Genomic DNA, 20,691 nt, shown 5'->3' with positions numbered 1-20,691 from the left:
ATTATTACTACACATCATGAACCGGAACAATATTACGTCTGCACAGTCATTTATTTATTCGTAAGTCACAAATTCGTTCCTGGTCTCGATCTTATACTGTAACTGTGAGAGCGCCCCCGCCTTTTACCACATTCAAAATGGAATGTACGTTGACGCACATTTCAGAGTAAAGCGTCCTCTATCTGTACTGAATGTCTAGCCCTTCATCCAATCAAAAGTCAAACATGAGCGTGGCGTCATCATTGACGTACGTACGAGCGGGAACTCGCGCTGTATCAAACGAAAAAGTTGCATTTAACTGGCTTGCTATTGCAGGAAAGTAGGACTAGGGATGTTTTCGCATTAGCTAACTTTGAATTGAAATTTATCAAGGATACGTCAATATTAACGAATACAGCCTTCGACTGTCTTCGATTTTCTGCTGTCTTGAAGTGTGAAGGTAAAATGGTTTACTAATACGTATATGAAAACCTGGTTGTAATGTTAGCAAGCTAGTCGCGACACGCAATGTATAGATGTTTTTAATGGTTTATTTATTGCATGTGTTGTCTAAATAATCAAGCCTGACGCTTGAAAAATCATAAAAATTATACATTTAGCGTTTATATTTGATATTGTTTAACGTAACTATTACTAAAATTTCTGAGTAAAAAAATGTTTCGAGCAGTCTTTTTGAGGACGAATCTCACGCAGTAAAAATGTACTATAAATATATTCCAATTTATTGTGTGTTTTGCATTTGGATCCGTCACATCTTCGGCTGGGGCTGGTTCCAGGACACATATATTGTATGTAAAAACATTCTTAAACAGCTAAATCTTGGGATAATAAAGAATCAGCATTGTGTTCAAACCGAGTTGGAAATTTCAAACGGCCTTTTTTAATGAAAAATTAGAATACACATGTAAAATATTGCAACTGTATGCAGGCTGATTGGACAATCTGAATTACCCCCAGGTTTGAGTGTGAGTGTGCATGGTTGTCCGTCTCCTTGAGCCCCGTGATCGGCTGACCCGGAGTCAGCTGGGATGGGATCCAGCACCCCCCGCGACCCTAATGAGGGTAGAGCAGTTCAGAAAATGAGACATAACAAACAATGAGCTATCATGCCAGTGTAATGTCACAAGCTAATAGTTACATCTTTGGTTATATATTTATATGCAGTCAGTCATACCTCTCGGTGCGAAATTTCCAAGTTACAAAATCGTTTTATATGCAAATGAGTGCCTCCAGATAAGAAAAATATCCAAAAAGTACATGCATTCCTTATCCGTTATTTTATTTTGAAAATATTGTCGCGGATGCATTGATTCTCACATTAGAAGCTCACTCCACCAAATACTGGGCTCTCATTGGCTTTCTCACAACAACTGTTCATTTTCTTTAACCCATTACCTGCTTAAACTTATTTATGCTTGGAAGTGCCTCAACCTGAACTGCAGCCTTCGGCGGGCGAAATTGTGGCGCTGGGCTTTGTGGTCAGTAACACGGACGCTGACGGGTTAGTTGGTCGATGTGCACCAAAACGGACACATGCAACGCTCGGCAATACACGAGGAATTCAACGAGAAAGCAGCTACCATTGCAACAGCACAAATCAGAAAAACGCCGGAGAAACAAACTTTCCTAATTGGTGGAAAAACATGAACTCTCAATGCTTGGCAATACACAAGGAATTCAACAAGAAGGCAGCTGTGGAGGAAGCAGCCACCATCGCAACAGCACACATCTGGAAAAAAAATGGGCGAAGCAAATTTTCCGACCTTGTGTAAAAAAAACATCCTGAAAAAGTGTTCACGTGTCGTGGCCACTTTGGCGACATTTGTCTTATGCATTTTAGTTGGGAGGTATGGCCCTGGAACGAATTAGAGAATTTACATTGCTCTGCTCTACTTATGAAATTTTCAAGTTACGAAAATAGTTCTGAAACCTATGTAGACCTATGACTGTATTTTACTTTCGTCTTCATATTTCGTATTCATCAGTGATCTGTTTATTATTTACTTTACCATAAGTTAAACCTTTGTATGAATTCATTCATTTTCTGAACCGCTCCTCACAAGAGTCATAGGGGTGCTGGAGCCTATCCCAACTTATTTAAAGGCGTAAGACGGGGGACATGCTGAATTGGTAGCAAGCCGATCACGGGCCAGAAGGAGACGGACAATCATTCACACTGACTCTCATACCTAGGGGTAATTTATTGTCAAAACAGCCTACAATGAGTGTTTTTGGAATGTGGAAGATAGATTACCTGAGGAATACCCAAGCATAACATGAAAATTCCACACAGGAAGACCAACCTGCATTTTAACCAAATACTGCGAGGCCAACGCACCAACCACTTTCACGGAACTGCTCTATTTGTCTGAATGTCATTCAAATATAAGACTTGCCACATTGAAAAATTGTGTTGTGTATCAACATTTTGAATGAGTTTGTGCATTGTTTGTTCCCCAATATGTAGATTATGTAAAGTAATGTTTGTTTCCACAGGTAGAGGATGGCAATGCAATGCCAGGGTGCAGTTGAAAATGCCATTGAGGAGGAAGATAATTTTGGACCGCAGCCTCTCTGCAGACTTGAGGTATGTTTTTTTTATTTTTTCAATTATTTCTTGTTTGATATCGATTGTCATCATACACCTTCTTCGCACTACCCTTCATTGCACTGGCTTGCAATGGATCCATTGTGGTTCCCTTAATTCTGCACTAACTAACAAAAAAAATCAGAAAAAATGCAACGCTCCGCCCAGTGCTTGTAGAGATCTTTGCACGAGGAAGATGTGGCGCTGAAATCTTAAGCAGCCTCTCGTGGCTCTCTCGAATGCTAGTATGTCCAAATTTGTTTCATACTCAAGGTAGATATTTGCTAGGAAGTTTACTCGTATCTCAAATCCCTTTATGTCGGGGCACTCGAATTTCAAGGGATTATTGTAATGTAAAAACAAAAAAAAACGATTTGAATCTCGTAATAATAACTTTTCTGCCGATATTTATTCAATCGCCTGACATTACAGAAACAACAGTTGTGCTCGCACAGACTTAACATCAACAAATGTTGATGACTGTGAAACCAGACATAAAAATGATAACCGGAAATGAATAAAGCTGCATTAAGCACACTAAAAGAACAAAACGTGTTAGAAGTCTTTCCATTGACGGCAATGGGAGAGCAACTCTATCATGACAATTTCAAAATAAAATACAAGAGGTTACAAGAGGATGTAAATGTTGAATGAATTCACGCTAAATCAATATAAAATGTAAACATAAATAAGCATAGGACAATTTAAATCAAACCGTTATGTTTTTATCAATTGAAATATTGTTTTTGCAAACTATTGAAAAAGTACAGCACAATGAAAATAAGTATCAAAGTGAACAAAGTCAAATTTGATGATCATTTATTGGCAAATTCAAATTTCCACAACATCAAGTTTCTTCAACTGGTCCCTTACCTGCAGCTGCACATGCATGCAATGTGCAAATGTCAGCCCTTATGGAAACGGCGTCAACATGGGATATTTTGTCAAATAAGAAGAAATGGAGCTCTGCGAGTGTCTGTGTTATAAATTTCCTGTTGTGTTTTGATTATAAAATGATATTTTTTCTTTTCAAAAGGTACATAAGTGGGCAGCTCAGGCTCCTTAAGTTTTTCTTGCTATATTGAGAAACTTAGGCGTACAGCGTGGAGTTCTAGATTTGTAATTTGGTATGGAGTACCGTGAACGTCTTCAGCTGAGTTTTTCAACGTTCGGAAAAAGTTGACTGTTGTGCAATCGTGGAGAAGAATATTGTGCATTGTGTTAGACTTATCGTTTTAGTGCCTGACTCCAATTCCCTAACTCTGTCTTATCCCGTCTAACAACGGAGCTTTTCAGCATTGGAGGAGACAAACCAGAGTTGAGCGAGTTAATCCACCGATGATTTATTCCTGACAAATTGATCCTTACAGAGCTCCGGGTCTCCATCCCAAAGAATAAGCCCGCTGAGTGTCGCTGCCCCCAGCAGAGGATGAGAAAGACATCGCCCAGACCCTCATTTGCCCAGTTATAGTATTACAATAATGCATATTCATTCGCTGGTTGACAATGATGCGGATTGGTCCACGACTGCTGAGAGGGGTGTCTTCTCCGGACTTCACACTCTCCATCCTCGAATCCACATCATCCAGACCATCTGTCTCCTTATCAGCATGAATCCAACCTAAAAAAAATAATCTCACGGAGTCTTTTGTTAATATTGTAATTGAAGAATCTCAGACCAATCTTTTTATTCATATTGTAATTGAGTTGAGATCAAGAGTTAAATCCTGCAGTAGTAATATCAAAATGAAACTGCTACAATAAAAAGAATGAGTAAAATATGTCATTCTTCAACTGTCAATTGCTTGAAACTCAAAAAGGGAACTGATCAGTGTGCTTTCGTCTCACTTTCTGAATGGAATATCTGTGTAGATGAGGTATCCCAGTACTATCAACGAACACCGTGATGTTAAGTTAATTATCTAATCTTGTCTGGATTTCATGAAAGATTCATCCTGATTGCGATCCATTTTACGCTTATTCCAAGGAGGCTTATCGCAAAATGCTGTGTACTACTACTTGAACTTCCTTTGGAACAACCCAAGAAATTATAGGATTTGTTTCAAAATAAGAGTGGTGGTTTAGTCAGCCTTAATAATATATACCTCCCTTATGAAAAGAAAACAAAAATGTTAAAGCGATCAAGGCTATCTATGTAATAGATTCCGAATCGATTGCCACGGTGAAGTTGCACAAGACGAATCATTTGTCAGAACCTGTAACTCGGATGATTCACAATGCACTTGTGTTACCGAATTCTTCCGATTTACAGGACAGTTTAATCAAGATGGTGGAAGCCGTAGCGATGATGTAAATTTTGTGGCATTTAAATTGCACATTTGGTACTCGCTCAAAATGGTTGCTTCAAAAATAATGTAAGTGACTATTTCTTTGAATTTCCGGGATGTCCGGTGTACCGTAGTTTGCGTTGTATCGCAAAATCGCGGGGTAGTTGCCAGCTCTGATGATGTGTAAAGGTGATAAGGCTTTAACAAAGGGCAATTTATAGCTTGCCTGTCAGAACCTTTCCCTTTGGAGGCTGTCAATCTGAAGTAACTGAATTATTGCGGTGTGAATGCTATCTCGTTTTTATATTTCCTACAATCCAACTGGTGGCGGCCCGGAGTGGTGAGTGTGTCGGCCTCACAGCTCTGGGGTCCTGGGTTCAAATCCAAGTCGTGTTCATCTGTGTGGATTTTGCATATTCTTCCCGGGCCTGCGTGGGTTTCCTCCGGGTACTCTGGTTTCCTCCCACATTCCAAAAACAAGCATGGTAGGCTAATTGGACACTCTAAATTGTCGAGTATAGTATAGTACTTTCGATAATTCACTCAACATATTGGACAAAATTGTCCAATTTTATGGAGGTTAATGTCAGGTTTTCCAACAGTTAATGTAATAGCGATTATAATATTGATGAATGGTTGTGACAGTGACTGCCCTTTCGACCAGCACAAAAGCCATTTTTTCTCTATGTTACTGTTAAACTTATCTTTCATAAAATGCTTACTGCAGATTCTGGACTGCTTGGACGAAGTCAACCCAACACTTCTTTAATGCTTCATTCTTTAGTACACCATTCCCTAAATATACGCTGAAACTCGTAACCAGAAGACAGATGGGAAAATGGCGGTGAAAAATGGCAAAGGTCAGGACAGCACTTCATCTCTGTGCCAATAATGTATTCACAACAGAAGGAGAATAGCAACTCCAAAAATCATTTCTATCGTGCCTAGTTTGCGTCTTGCATTTTCTCTTTTGTTGTGACTGACTTTTTTGTATTTTTTGGTTGAAAATGCCTCTTAAATATTGACGTTCCTTGATGTACTAAATTAATAGCATGCAATTTAGGCATAAATGAAATGACACCGTGGCATTCATTTGTAATTCAGATGGTAGGAACGATTTTAATGTGAAGTAATTTCGCCATGCAGTTAAAGTCGAGAGATAGGAAGTGATTGCAGTTTTCTGGAGACGCATCCTGAAAAGACCTAAGACAGGGGTCTCAAACTCAATTTACATGAGGGCCGCTAGAGGCAGAGTCTGGGTGAGACTAGGCCGCATCAGGATTTCCACAAGAAAAGCTCTGATAAAACCATTCCAAAGTTATCAAATATCTTTATTTTCTAATGAATTAAATAAATTAACTTAAAGATGAATAAAAAATAAATCAATCAGTAATAAAAAAATAAACTAATAAAGGGCTTACAGTAGATATACAGTGGCTGGCTAAGTTGAGAAAACTAATTATTTGTATTCTGTTTCAAATGTCTGTATTACCAGCTCTTTAAATTTTAACTTTCTGAACTTGAATGGAACATTGAACATGAAATATTCTGGACAGAGCTTCTCTTGCCTACTTCTTGCTGCTAGAGACCTGGCAGCGCTTCTTCTCACATAGCTGAGTCACATTTGGCTTGAGGGAGGAAGCAGTGGAGACCCTCAATAGCGCATGAAGATGCTCATTAGTAAGTCTGGACCTATACTTGGACTAATTGAAGTTCAAGGTGGAGAAGAGTTTCTCACACAAGTATGTGATCCCAAAAAGTTACATGGTCCGCTTGAAAATTCGGGAAAGTTCAGGGAAGCTGGGGGTCAACTCTGTCAAAGATTGCCCAAGCTTAACTGCTTCTCCACTCACCTCCCTGAACACTGAGCTTTGAGTGCAGAGTTGCACAGCAGGTCAATGAGCTCCATTTGAAGCTCAGGAGGGGCATCTTGCCCATCAAAGGAGAAGGGGTCCACAAAATTTTGAAATGTGGCTTTGTGTGTCTTGAAGTCTGCAAATCTGTGATCAGATTCCTCCTGCAGCTTCGAAATGGCCTCAACATATTTCTCACCACTGAATGGTGCCTTGCATCCTTGGAAATGGCAAAGGTTTGCCTGAGAGAGCTGGGTTTCCATAACACAAGTTTAGTGCAGAATGCTCTCGCGTTGTCATAGGCAGCACTGACAAGTTGCCCCTGGCCTTGTAGCTTCTTGTTCAGTACATTAAGCTCATGCGTGATATCAACAAGAAAAGCTAAGTCCATGAGCCATTTGGGATCACTTAGCACAGGAACAGCAACCCTGTCTATCTCCATGAAGTCTTTTACTTCTGCTCTCAACTAAAAAAATCCCTTCAACACGTTTCCCCTGCTGAGCCATTGTACCTCAGTGAGGTAAAGCACATCCCCACATTCTGACTCTATTTCCTTTAAACAAAAGCATGGAACCTTCTATGCTTTAAGCCCCTGGATCTGATTTGGTTGATGCATTTCACAATGACAGACATCACATTGTCAAACTTCAGGCATCTGCTGCAAAGGGCTTGGTGATGGATAATGCAGTGCAGAGCTATGGCCTCCACACCCTCTGCCATTTTTTTAACAAGAGCTACCAGTCCATTCTTTCTCCAATCATTGATGGGGCTCCATCAGTTGTTATTCCAACAAAGCTCTTCCATGGCAAACCGGCATTCTGAATGGCATCACACAGCTTGTGAAATAATTCCTTAGCGGTGGTCTGGCCATGCATTGTAATTACTGTGAGCAACTCCTCGATCATTTCAAAATTGTCATCAACACCACAGACATATTGTGAGCTGGGCAGTGTCTGGTCTCATCAAGAGCCACTGAATATACAAAAACATTGCGCTTTCTCACACAGTTGATCATAAATGTCACTTGACAGGTCGGAAATGCGCTCTACCATCGTCTTGGCAGAAAGGCTGATGTGGTTGAACTGACTTCTTTTCTGGACAGACAATATATGCAGCCTGTAATATGCACTTTTTGATAAATTCACCTTCTGTGAATGGCTTTCCTGCTTTAGCAATCAGCTCACAAACGGCGTTGCTAGCTTCGACTGCTGCGTTACTTTCTTTGGTAGCCTTCTTGAAGAAATCCTGTTGCCTCAGAAGACGTGTTTTAAGACTGTCAACCTGGTTGGCTCTCTCATCTCCCTGGTATTTTTTGTACTCCTCAGCAGGTCTAGTAGCATAATGACATTTCAAATTGTATTCCTTGTGCACTGCAACTTTTTCAGTTCAAATGGGACACGTCGGGGTGCCCCTGTGCTCAACAAGGAAATATTGCACTCCCCACTTTTCTTGAAACTATCTGTGCTCATCACTGACCTTTCTCTTCACGGCAGGCTTTGAAACAGACATCTCTGGGGCTGTAATATGTGTTTACACTTGGAATGAGTCTCGGATTGAACTTTTAACTTTCAGTTGCGTGGGTCTGTTGTGCATGCGCTCTTTCGCTCTCCGTTCGTATTGGATTACGGCAGCTCGCCGAGCGGGGTGATCGGCTTCACGGCTTCTCCGTCTAGCTGATTGGAGGAATGAATGAATGAGTGAGTGAGCGAGGCACTGAACAGCCCGGCCAATGTCCCGTCCTCCAGAACCGTATACCTCATCTTGATTGGGTCATCCAGCTCAATGTCACAGTGTCATTCATATCAATCTTGCGGGCCGCACGGACATTAATCTTTCATATTAAGACGCGTGCCGCAAATTATCGTCCCAGGCGCGCAGTTGCCCTGCGGGGCGCGGGTTTGAGACCTCTCACCTAAGTCATTCAGGTTTATTTTTAGAAAAACAAAGATGAGAAGGATATGTGAAAGAGCCGCAACGTGGTCAAAATTAATAAAAATAAATTCTCGTGAGGTCATAGTGTCCCGTCCGTTAAAAGTAATCCATTAATTAAGACTATACTTGAGAGGGCTGTCTGAGTTTAAAGAAAAATAGGTCTGACATTTTTTTTAAAGGAGACAATGTTATGGGTCAATATTCTTATTCTTGTATAGAGAAACACTGAAGTGCTTCTGATGATAAAAATTTACAGATCTTTCTCCTCTACAGCAATGTGGAATAGGTGTGAGTGACATCAAGAGACTGGAGGATGCTGGCTTTCATACCATTGAGGCAGTGGCCTATGCCCCGAAGAAGGAGCTGCTAAACATTAAAGGCATCAGTGAAGTCAAGGCTGATAAAATAATTGTAAGTTTCCATTTCTTGAAACAGAATTGTCTAAAAAATATTCAGATGTGGGGACAATTCATGTTAATTATTACACCCGTACCTCGATTGACAAAATTTCTTCCAGAAGTGGTTTTGTAATTTCGTCAAAAAATGGAGGTTGATAGGGAGAGACACATAGAGAGAGAGAGAGAGACACTGCGATAGCAAGAGCCACACACACACTGACAGAGAGGGAGACACAGCGATAGAGAGCCAGACACACACACACACACACACACACACACACACTGACAGAGAGAGAAAGAGCCACAAACACACATGCATGCAAACAGACACAGAGAGAGAGACACACACACGTGCATACAAACACTGAGACACAGAGAGAGAGAGAGAGAGACATACATACACACAGATAGTGAGACACACAGATAGTGAGACACACGTAGAGAGAGCGAAAGAGACGCATGGAGAGAGAGCAAGATATGGTACACAAAGAGAGAGAAACACATACACAGAAAGCGACAGACACGAACAGAGAGCAACAGAGGCACACGAACAGAGAGCGAGAGAGACACACGAACAGAGAGCGACAGAGACACGCGAAGAGAGCGACAGAGACACGCAAAGAGAGAGCGACAGAGACACGCGTTGAGAGAGCGACAGAGAGACACGCGAACAGAGAGCGATAGAGAGTCACGCAAACAGAGAGCGACAGAGAGACACACGAACAGAGAGCGACAGAGAGACACGCGAACAGAGAGCGACAGAGAGACAAGCAAACAGAGAGCGACAGAGAGACACGCGAACAGAGAGCGACAGAGAGACACGCGAACAGAGAGCGACAGAGAGACACGCGAACAGAGAGCGACAGAGACACGCGAACAGAGAGCGACAGAGAGACACGCGAACAGAGAGCGACAGAGAGACAAGCAAACAGAGAGCGACAGAGAGACACGCGAACAGAGAGCGACAGAGAGACACGCGAACAGAGAGCGACAGAGAGACATGCGAACAGAGAGCGACAGAGACACGCGAACAGAGAGCGACAGAGAGACACGCGAAGAGAGCGACAGAGACACGCAAAGAGAGAGCGACAGAGACACGCGTTGAGAGAGCGACAGAGAGACACGCGAACAGAGAGCGACAGAGAGACACACGAACAGAGAGCGACAGAGAGACACGCGAACAGAGAGCAACAGAGAGACAAGCAAACAGAGAGCGACAGAGAGACACGCGAACAGAGAGCGACAGAGAGACACGCGAACAGAGAGCGACAGAGAGACACGCGAACAGAGAGCGACAGAGAGACACACGAACAGAGAGCGACAGAGAGACACGCGAACAGAGAGCGACAGAGAGACAAGCAAACAGAGAGCGACAGAGAGACACGCGAACAGAGAGCGACAGAGAGACACGCGAACAGAGAGCGACAGAGAGACATGCGAACAGAGAGCGACAGAGACACGCGAACAGAGAGCGACAGAGACACGCGAAGAGAGCGACAGAGACACGCAAAGAGAGAGCGACAGAGACACGCGTTGAGAGAGCGACAGAGAGACACGCGAACAGAGAGCGACAGAGAGACACGCGAACAGAGAGCGACAGAGAGACACGCGAACAGAGAGCGACAGAGAGACACGCGAACAGAGAGCGACAGAGACACGCGAACAGAGAGTGACAGAGACACGCGAACAGAGAGCGACAGAGAGACACGCGAACAGCGAGCGACAGAGAGACACGCGAACAGAGAGCAACATAGAGACACGCGAACAGCGAGCGACAGAGAGACACGCGAACAGAGAGCGACAGAGAGACACACGAACAGAGAGCGACAGAGAGACACACGAACAGAGAGCGACAGAGAGACACGCGAACAGAGAGCGACAGAGAGACACGCGAACAGAGAGCGACAGAGAGACACGCGAACAGAGAGCGACAGAGAGACACGCGAACAGAGAGCGACAGAGAGACACGCGAACAGAGAGCGACAGAGAGACACACGCGAACAGGGAGCGACAGAGAGATACATACAAACAGGGATTGACTGAGAGACACACATGAACACAGAGCGACAGAGAAACACACAAACAGAGGGACACACACGAACAGAGAGCGACAGAGGGACACACACGAACAGAGAGCGACAGAGGGACACACAAAGAGAGGGTGAGAGAGACACGCACGGGTAGTGAGAGAGAGACACGCACGGGTAGTGAGAGAGAGACAGGCACTGGTAGTGAGAGAGAGACACGCACGGGTAGCGAGAGAGAGACACACACATGGCGAGACAGTGAGCGAGACAGAGAGGGCGACACCAACAGGGAGAGAGCGACACCAACAGGTAGAGAGAGAGACACTTAGCAGGGAGAGAGTGACAGAGATAGCACACAGGGAGAGACACACACGCACTGAGAGACAGGCACACCCAGAGAGAGACAGAGAAAGAGAGACAAACACATGCACATAAATCGAGAGACACGAAGAGAGAGAGACAGATGGAGAAAGAAAGAGACATCGGAAGAGAGCGAGCAAGACAGAAAGAGAAGCCAACAAGGAGAGAGAGAGAGACACTTAACAGTGAGAGAGAGCACATGGGGAGAGACACACACGGAGAGAAAGGCACACAGAGACAGAGAGAGAAAGAAAAACACAGACACATAAATAGAGAATGACCCCCAGGGGGGGGGGGGGACACTCTCGAGAGAAAGAGACATACACAGAGAGAGAGTCACACACTCACGGTAGAGAGTCTCACACGCACAAACACACACGGCGAGAGAGTCAAGCACGCACACACGGATAGAGAGAGTCAAGCACGCACACACGGATAGAGAGAGTCAAGCACGCACACACACGGAGAGAGAGAGTCAAGTACGCACACACGGAGAGAGAGAGAGAGAGTCAGGCACGCACACAGAGAGAGAGAGAGTCAGGCACGCACACACAGAGAGAGAGAGAGTCAATCACGCACAGAGAGAGAGAGAGAGTCAAGCACGCACACACGGAGAGAGAGTCAAGCACGTGCACACACGGAGAGAGAGAGTCAAGCACGCGCACACACGGAGAGAGAGAGTCAAGCACACGCACACACACACACACACACACACATACACACACACACACACAGAGAGAGAGTCACACACCCACACACGGAGAGAGTCACACACGCACACACGTAGAGAGAGTCACACACGTACACATGGAGAGAGAGTCACACACGCACACGCGGAGAGAGAGACACGCGGAGAGAGAGAGACAGACACGCGGAGAGAGAGACACGCAGAAAGAGAGAGAGAGACCCACGCGGAGAGAGACCCACGCGGAGAGAGACCCACGCGGAGGGAGACCCACGCGGAGGGAGACCCACGCGGAGGGAGACCCACGCGGAGGGAGACCCACGCGGAGGGAGACCCACGCGGAGGGAGACCCACGCGGAGGGAGACCCACGCGGAGGGAGACCCACGCGGAGGGAGACCCACGCGGAGGGAGACCCACGCGGAGGGAGACCCACGCGGAGGGAGACCCACGCGGAGGGAGACCCACGCGGAGGGAGACCCACGCGGAGGGAGACCCACGCGGAGGGAGACCCACGCGGAGAGAGGGAGAGAGACCCACGCGGAGAGAGGGAGAGAGACGCACATGGAAAGAGTGACACACACGGAGAGAGAGAGACACACACGGAGAGAGAGAGAGACACACACGGAGAGAGAGAGAGAGACACACGGAGAGAGAGAGAGACACACACGGAGAGAGAGAGAGAGACACACACGGAGAGAGAGAGAGAGAGACACACGGAGAGAGAGAGAGAGACACACACACGGAGAGAGAGAGAGAGAGACACACACGGAGAGAGAGAGAGACACACACGGAGAGAGAGAGAGACACACACGGAGAGAGAGAGAGACACACACGGAGAGAGAGAGAGAGAGACACACACGGAGAGAGAGAGAGAGAGACACACACGGAGAGAGACACACACGGAGAGAGAGAGACGCACACGGAGAGAGAGAGAGACGCACACAGAGGGAGAGAGAGACACGTAGAGTGAGAGAGACGCACACAGGGAGAGAGAGAGAGACACATGTAGAGTGAGAGAGACGCACACAGAGGGAGAGAGAGAGAGACGCACACAGAGGGAGAGAGAGAGAGACGCACACGGAGAGGTAGAGACACACGGAGTGTCAGAGAGGGTCAGAGAGAGTCAGGGTGTGAGGATACAAACCACAACATCTTTTTTTTCTCTTCCTTCTTACCATTGCCTTGCCATTGATTTTTTTTTTGTCTTGCATTAACATTAACCTGCACAGGCCCATAACGATGGAAATCTGTCTACGGTTATAATAATAATAATAAAAAAAAAAATAATAATAATAATATAATAATAGTCGGACATAGGCTTTTTTATCTTCATTGACTCGACAAAAGTCTAATTGTCATACCCAGGTGTGTATGACGAAATTAGTAGTGCTTCTCCACAAGGTGCGCTTTCCCGGCAAAAGGCCCAAATAAGTGATAATTTCAGACTCGTTGGCATTCTGCCGTGATGGATGCATCGCATCACACCCCGAGCGAAACCAAAACCCATTGACTACAGAAAAACTTTGCCTCGCAGATGGCAACAAAGAAAAAATGGATCACTTACCTCTCACTGTCTCCTCACTTCAGTCAGCCAGTATGTATGTATGTATGTATGTATGTGTGTGTGTGTGTATGTGTATGTGTGTATGTGTGTGTGTGTATGTGTGTATGTGTGTGTGTATGTGTGTGTGTATGTGTGTGTGTATGTGTGTGTGTGTATGTGTGTGTGTGTATGTGTGTGTGTGTATGTGTGTGTGTGTGTGTGTGTATGTGTGTGTGTGTATGTATGTATATATATTTATTATTATTTTAATAGGGACAACCCTACTTCGTGGATTTTCACTTTTCGCGGGATGTCCGGCCCCCCATTAACCGGGATACTCGAGGTATTACAGTAATATTCCCTTCTTTTTTGAGATTTAAGCCACCGTTGAACAGCAGCCAGCTCCACTCACTAAAACAAACTCCCTTTCAACGTCCATTCCCACTCTCATACTTTTCCTTCAAACCAGTTTGAAGTTTCTATCTCTCCCATACACGTAGCAACTTTCTAATTTTCTCTCTCTCTCGCACACTACCCTCACCTTCAAACATTAAGAAATTCTCTCTCATTCTTTCTTTCTCTCCCTCTCTTTCTGGGTGTTTTATGCCCAAAATCCTGTTTGGTGAAATGGCCATTTTTCATTTATATGTCATGTTTCAAATTCTAAAACAGAAACTACATAGAAATGCCTTGTCTATGGGGGAAAAAAATACCCTTGAATGTAGGTTAGGTAAGTACACCAATCCCTCGACCGGATATTGCTGCGATAATCGAAAATCAACGAAGTAGGATTACCCCTATTATTTATAATATTTGATAAATATAATTCTTGATAATTGTACTTGTACTTTTTGTATGTAGTAATAATACATAGCATACTACATGTTTTCGTGCCTATTCAAAAAATGCATGTACACAAGTACAATTATCAAGAAGTGTATTTATTAAGTATCACTGTGACAGGCATAAGAAAAGACTATATAATATATTAACATCTAAATATAATATATAAATTAAAAAGTACTGTAGTTACAGTGAAAATAGTTCCTCTCTGCTTTATTCAAATACAGTAATGTCTTGATATACGAGCCTAATGCGTTCCGGGACCGAGCCCGTATGGAAATTAACTCGGATCTCAAATCAAGTTTTCCCATGCAAAATAACAATACAAATTAATCCATCCCCACACTGAAAAAAGAGCAAAACAGTATATTTCAACAGAAAATCATCTTTTTATTTCTTCTAATTCACCACCTACTTACCAAATACATATCCATTGGTTATGATCGTCTATACTAAACTGTTTACTCAGTTACTCACTACAGAGAGACGATAGCATCTAACCGGAGAGTGCACGTCCGAGAAAGAGAGAGAGTGATAGTTTCACCAATAAGTATTCCCAAGTTCACCCTTCAATAATGGAGGCATCTGAGATCATATCCTTTTATTCATGCAAGAAGAGATCCATCCACACGTGCCTCCGTTCAGATGATTCTGAAGACCCCGGTGTCCCTTTTGCTAATATATTCATTAGATCTAAACAACATATAATATTGATAACTCCAACATTCCTAATAAGCCAACCGTTCATATGTGTAATTGTTTAATATCCAAAATAAGCAAAGCGTTCTTCATTGCAAGCACATGTATAATATTGATAACTCCAACACAGAGGAAGGACCGTAGAGAGACTTGAAGGACCGTAACACGCTCGTAACATAACATAAACTTTAAATTTAACTGAAATAATCATAGATTACTATACAAATACTTACATTTACCTTTTAATCTTATGTTACACTACATTTAAATCTTCTTTTGCGAAGATCGAGGCAAAGATTTTAATGTATTTTACCGCAGCTTTCAAGACAAACTTGCTGCTTCTCCATGCCTCAGAACCGAATGAATCCCAGTTTGCTTTTTAAATTATCGGACCAGCCACGACTCGCGTTAAAAGAAGGGTTCAGCTGGTGTGTCTTTCAGATGTTTGCTTTGCTTTCAAATCCATTTTTTTGCAAATTAGCACTCGATCACGCTATATCCTTGAAAAAATGTAACCTGTACAGTCTGGCGCTCTTAGATATTTTTACGCGAGGGTAGTGATGGGTCCATTAACACTGCGTTGCTGACCACTAACACCTGGCAGCTCATCAATCATCTCTGTCTTTGTTCTCACTCTCTGAACGAGTATCTGTGTAGATGCAGTGACCTAGAACTATCAACGAATACGTAACGCCAAGCTAATTCGCTAATAGTTTTATTTGTGTATCTTTTCTCTAAAAAAAAAGACTATTGTCTTGCATTTCGATGTTTTGTCTTTGTTACCTTGCAGTTTTCTGCATGTCGTCTTTTTATGGGCATATAAGCCATACCCTCAATTCAGTCATCATTTTTGTGTCTGAAAAATGAAGCTTTTATGCGAGTAAACATTTTAAGCACTGTCTTTATTGTACAAGTCCATTTGCTTCTAACAAGATGTGGAAGAGATGTAGACTGTAAGCAACAAATTGCTAGCCGGTATCTTTATTATTTAATTTTCACTGACTATGTACAATTTGATTTTTGCATCAGGTGCTTTTTGATTATTGTTTTATTCGGCTAACTCCAAAACAATGTGCTGTTTTCAGTTGGAATCTGCCAAGCTTGTGCCTATGGGCTTTACTACAGCTACTGAGTTTCACCAGAGGAGAGCGGAAATCATCCATATCTCCACAGGTTCTAAGGAATTGGACAAACTCCTACATGGTTTGTAAATATTTACCATATTTAATCGCATATATGCCGATTGTCGGACAAAAAATGACTGAATCGTAAGTACGGCTTATATGCGCTTAAAAAGACGGAATGCACGAAATTGCATGATGACAAAGACGAAATGTCTGTTTGTCACTGTCGGTCGGTGTGTCAGTCGGTCTGTCGGTGTATCAATTAGTCTGTCGGTGTGTCAATCAGTCAGTGTGTCAGTCTGCCTGGCACAAGCGTCCGGGCGACCAAGCGTCCAGGTACCGTCAGTATGTCATTCTGTCAGTCCGTGTGTCCGTCCGTGTGTCCGTCCGTGTGTCCGTCCGTGTGTCCGTCCGTGTGTCCGTCCGTGTGTCTGTCTGTGTCCGTCCGTGTGTCCGTCCGTGTGTCCGTCCGTGTGTCCGTCCGTGTGTCCGTCCGTGTGTCCGTCCATGTGTCCGTCCGTGTGTCCGTCCGTGTGTCCGTCCGTGTGTCCGTCCGTGTGTCAGTCAGTGAGTCATTGTGTCAGTCATTGTTTCAGTCAGTCATTGAGTCAGTCATTGAGTCAGTCAGTGTGTCAGTCAGTCAGGGTGTCAGTCAGTCCTTGTGTCAGTCATTCAGTGTCTCAGTCTGTGTTGTGTGTATGCAAGTATATACATATATACAGTTGTGGTTAAAGTTCACATACACTTGTGAAGAACATAATTTAATGGCTCTTGTGTTTCCAGTTATTTCTACAACTCAGATTTTCCAGAGTGATTGGAACAGATACTTCTTTGTCACAAAAAAATATTCATGAAGTTTGGTTCTTTTATGAATTTATTATGGGTGAACAGAAAAAAAGTGATCAAATCTGCTTGGTCAAAAATATACATACACCAGCACATATATTTGATAACATGCCCCTTGGCCATTTTGACTTCAATTAGGTGCTTTTGGTATCCACCCACAAGCCTCTGGTTGATTCTTTGACCACTCCTCTTGACAGAATTGGTGCAGTTCAGTTAAATTTGATGGCTTTCTGACATGGACTTGTTACTTCAGCATTGTCAACAAGTTCTCAATAGGGTTTAAGTCAGGACTTTGGGAAGGCCATCCGAAATCCTTAATTTTAGCCTAATTTAGCCATTCCATGACCACTTTTAATGTGTGTTTGGGGTCATTGTTCTGTTGGAACACCCAACTGCGCCCAAGACCCAATCTTCGAGCTGATGACTTAAGGTTGAAGAATTCAAAAGTAATCCTCCTTCTTTATTATCCCATTTAAACCCATGTAAAGCACCATTTCCATTGGCATCATAACAGCCCCACAGCATAATACTACCACCACCGTGCTTGACGGTGGGCATGGTGTACGTGGGGTTAAAGGCCTCACAATTTCTCCTCCAAACATATTCCTGGGCATTGTGGAAAAACAGCTTGATTTTTGTTTCGTCTGACCACAGGTTTCCTCCAGAAGGTCTTATCTTTGTCCATGTGATCAGCAACAAACTTCAGTCGAGCTTAGGTGCCGCTTTTGGAGCAAGGGCTTCCTTCTTGCACGGCAGCCTCTCGGTTCATGGAAATGCAAAACACGCTTAACTCTGGACACTGACACCAACTGCTTCTAATTCTTGGCAGATCTGCCTTTTGGTGATTCTTGGTTGAATCTTCACCCTCCTGATCAATTTTCTCTCAGCAGCAGTTGATAGCTTGTGTTTTCTTCCTGATCGTGGCAGTGACAAAACAGTGCCATGCCAGAGGTTTCGCTTTTTCAGATCCATGCTGAGCTCCTTTGGCTTTCCCATAGTAGCGTTTGTGGGCGTTTGCATCCAATGGGCCCTATTTAAATGGCCTCAGAGAAGTCACCAGCTGTAGTCACTCATAATCACTCAAAAGAAGTTAAAAGGCCATGCTATGAAGCTCATTTCACTGATACAACTTTCTAAGTCACCAAAAGGGCTAATTCGCGTTGCTGTGTTTATATGTTTGACCCAGCAGATTTGATCACTTTTTCAGTTAATCCATAATAAAGTCATAAAAGAACCAAACTTCATGATTTTTTTATGACAGAAGCATCTGTTCCAATCACTCTATCTGAGAAAAATCAGAGTTGTAGAAATAACTGTAGAAATAACTGGAAACTCACAAAAGCCATGACATTATTTACTAGTGAATGTAAACTTTTGACCACAACTGTAAGTGAAGGTCAGCCTGATGAGATCTTTCAAACTGAAAAATTAGCTCCAAAATCATCACTGGCTGAGGTGCTTTGTGGTTTGCGTATTACTGTGCCTCATTACACACATTCATTTTGTTCATATATGAGTCTTAAACCTAACGTTCAATATGTTAATGAAAATAGAGCCCAGGAACAAATAATTTTTGACTTGACAAGGATTGAAATTCTGCTCTTTTTCACTCGAGGTGGTTTTGAGACTGGGTCCATCACAGAGATGTTTGGGGAGTTTCGGACTGGGAAGACACAGCTGTGCCATACACTTGCTGTCACTTGTCAGGTACTACCCAATTGTTTAAAGTTTTCGAGATACCTAATTAGGGCTCTATAGTTTCAGGGGAAAAAAGCTGACATTATATTTTTAGGGTTTATGATGTGTAGCAATACATTTTTAAAATTCCTCAAATCTCGATATTTCAAGTCTTAATAGGTGACTTATCAGAAATGCGACCCACCTGCAACCTTACTCTGTGGCACTTATTTGAAAGTAGAACTTGCTTGGCAAAATGGACAGCAGAGTGCATCGACAAAGGGGGATTTTTTTTCAGAAATGCGAGCCACGGGCGATATTATTGCAGACGCCGTGGTCCTTAGCGAAAGTACAACTCGCTCAGTGTACTCCGGGAGCCTCGTGGTAGCGGAGCTGACGGTGAAATGTCTCAGAAATGTTTATTTTTTTTATTTTACCAATTTGTCATACGCATTTACTGGGTATGATGACAATTAGGCTTTTGTCAAGTCAATGATGATGACAAAGCCTATTTCCCGGGTACTCGGTCAAGGCCAGCAACCTTCCTGGTGTTAAAAGTCTGCAGGACCTGTTTCGCTTCATGTTCCTGAAGCTTCAGTGTACTGCTGCTACTGCTGCAAGTAGGTGGATGTGTTGAAACTGGATCCGATTTGCCAGTCTCAAAGCGGGCAAAGAAACGGTTCAGTTCCTCTGCTTGTGAAGCATCTGTGTTAACAGTCACCTTATTAATGTCATTGTAATTGGCAATGATTTGTATTCCCTGCCACATCTACTTTGGGACGTCTGATGTGGTAGCTTGAAGCACGGGGGCCCCACAACGCAGAGTGGTTTCCCCGCTCCTCTTCTCCCTCTACACATCTGACGTCAAATATAATACAGACACCTGCCACCTCCAGAATTTCTCTGACGACACCGCTATTGTTGGACGAGAAATGGACGGGAATGACCTGGAGTACAGGGGAGTCATCACAGCCTTTGTTGACTTGTGTAGGCAAAACCACCTCTACATCAACACCAGTAAGACAATGGAAATGGTCATCGATTTTTGGAGGAATCCTCAACAGACCACTCAGATGAACATCCAGGGTACAGACATTGAAATCGTGGAGAATTTTAAATTCCTGTGTGTTCATCTCAACAACAAACCAGACTGGTCCACGAACATGGATGCTCTGTATAATAGGGGCCATAGCCGCCTCTACCTACTGAGGAGACTACGGTCCTTTGGAGTGTGCAGGACACTGTTGAGGACTTTTTACGACACTGTGGTGGCATCTACAGTGTTTCATGCAGTGGTCTGTTGGGGATGCGGGAGCACGGAGAGGGACAGAAACAGACTGAATAAGCTGTTCAGGAGGGCCATCTCTGTTCTGGGCTGTCCTTTGGACTCTGTGGAGGAAGCGGGAGAGCGCAGGATCCTGACCAGGATGATGTCCATCATGGACAGCACCTCCCACCCCCTGCACGAGTCTGTGGAGTCCCTCCAAAGCTCTTTCAGCATTAGACTGCTGCATCCTCAGTGCAGGAAGGAGCGCTTCTGCAGACTCTTCCTCCCATTAGCTGTCAGGCTCTTTAACAAAAGAATGACTGAGTGTTAAGACCTGTATGTATGTATGCCTGTATGCATGTATGCATGTATGCATGTATGCATGTATGCATGTATGCATGTATGCATGTATGCATGTATGCCTGCCTGCCTGTATGCCTGCCTGTCTGCCTGCCTGCCTGCCTGCCTGCCTGCCTGCCTGTCTGTCTGTCTGTCTGTCTCTCTGTCTGCCTGCATGCACGTCTGCCTGCGTGCATGCCTGTCTGCATGCCTGCGTGCATG

General features: G+C 43.8%; 1 protein-coding gene across 4 annotated transcripts in view; it reads left to right on the top strand.

The window, feature by feature from the left end:
• Positions 1–254: 254 nt before the first annotated feature.
• The window catches only part of rad51 (RAD51 recombinase), a 43,181-nt gene continuing 22,744 nt past the window's right edge, over positions 255–20,691 (top strand). For 2 of the 4 annotated variants that reach the window (XM_077710194.1, XM_077710193.1), the window contains exons 1-5: positions 255–439; positions 2,497–2,587; positions 8,934–9,071; positions 16,302–16,419; positions 18,802–18,893. In XM_077710194.1, coding sequence (XP_077566320.1) covers positions 2,504–2,587; positions 8,934–9,071; positions 16,302–16,419; positions 18,802–18,893 — 432 coding nt within the window. In that variant the 5' untranslated portion in view covers positions 255–439; positions 2,497–2,503. Of the gene's footprint in view, positions 440–1,409; positions 1,848–2,496; positions 2,588–5,602; positions 5,736–8,933; positions 9,072–16,301; positions 16,420–18,801; positions 18,894–20,691 lie in introns of those variants that run through there. The other 2 variants (XM_077710196.1, XM_077710195.1) reach the window with 2 other exon arrangements.

This window comes from Stigmatopora nigra, unplaced genomic scaffold (genome assembly GCF_051989575.1).
Source record: "Stigmatopora nigra isolate UIUO_SnigA unplaced genomic scaffold, RoL_Snig_1.1 HiC_scaffold_24, whole genome shotgun sequence".
In the NCBI taxonomy this organism is placed as follows: Eukaryota; Metazoa; Chordata; class Actinopteri; order Syngnathiformes; family Syngnathidae; genus Stigmatopora; species Stigmatopora nigra.
Note: the sequence above shows the minus strand (reverse complement) of the source record. Positions and strands in the feature narration are given on the sequence as shown.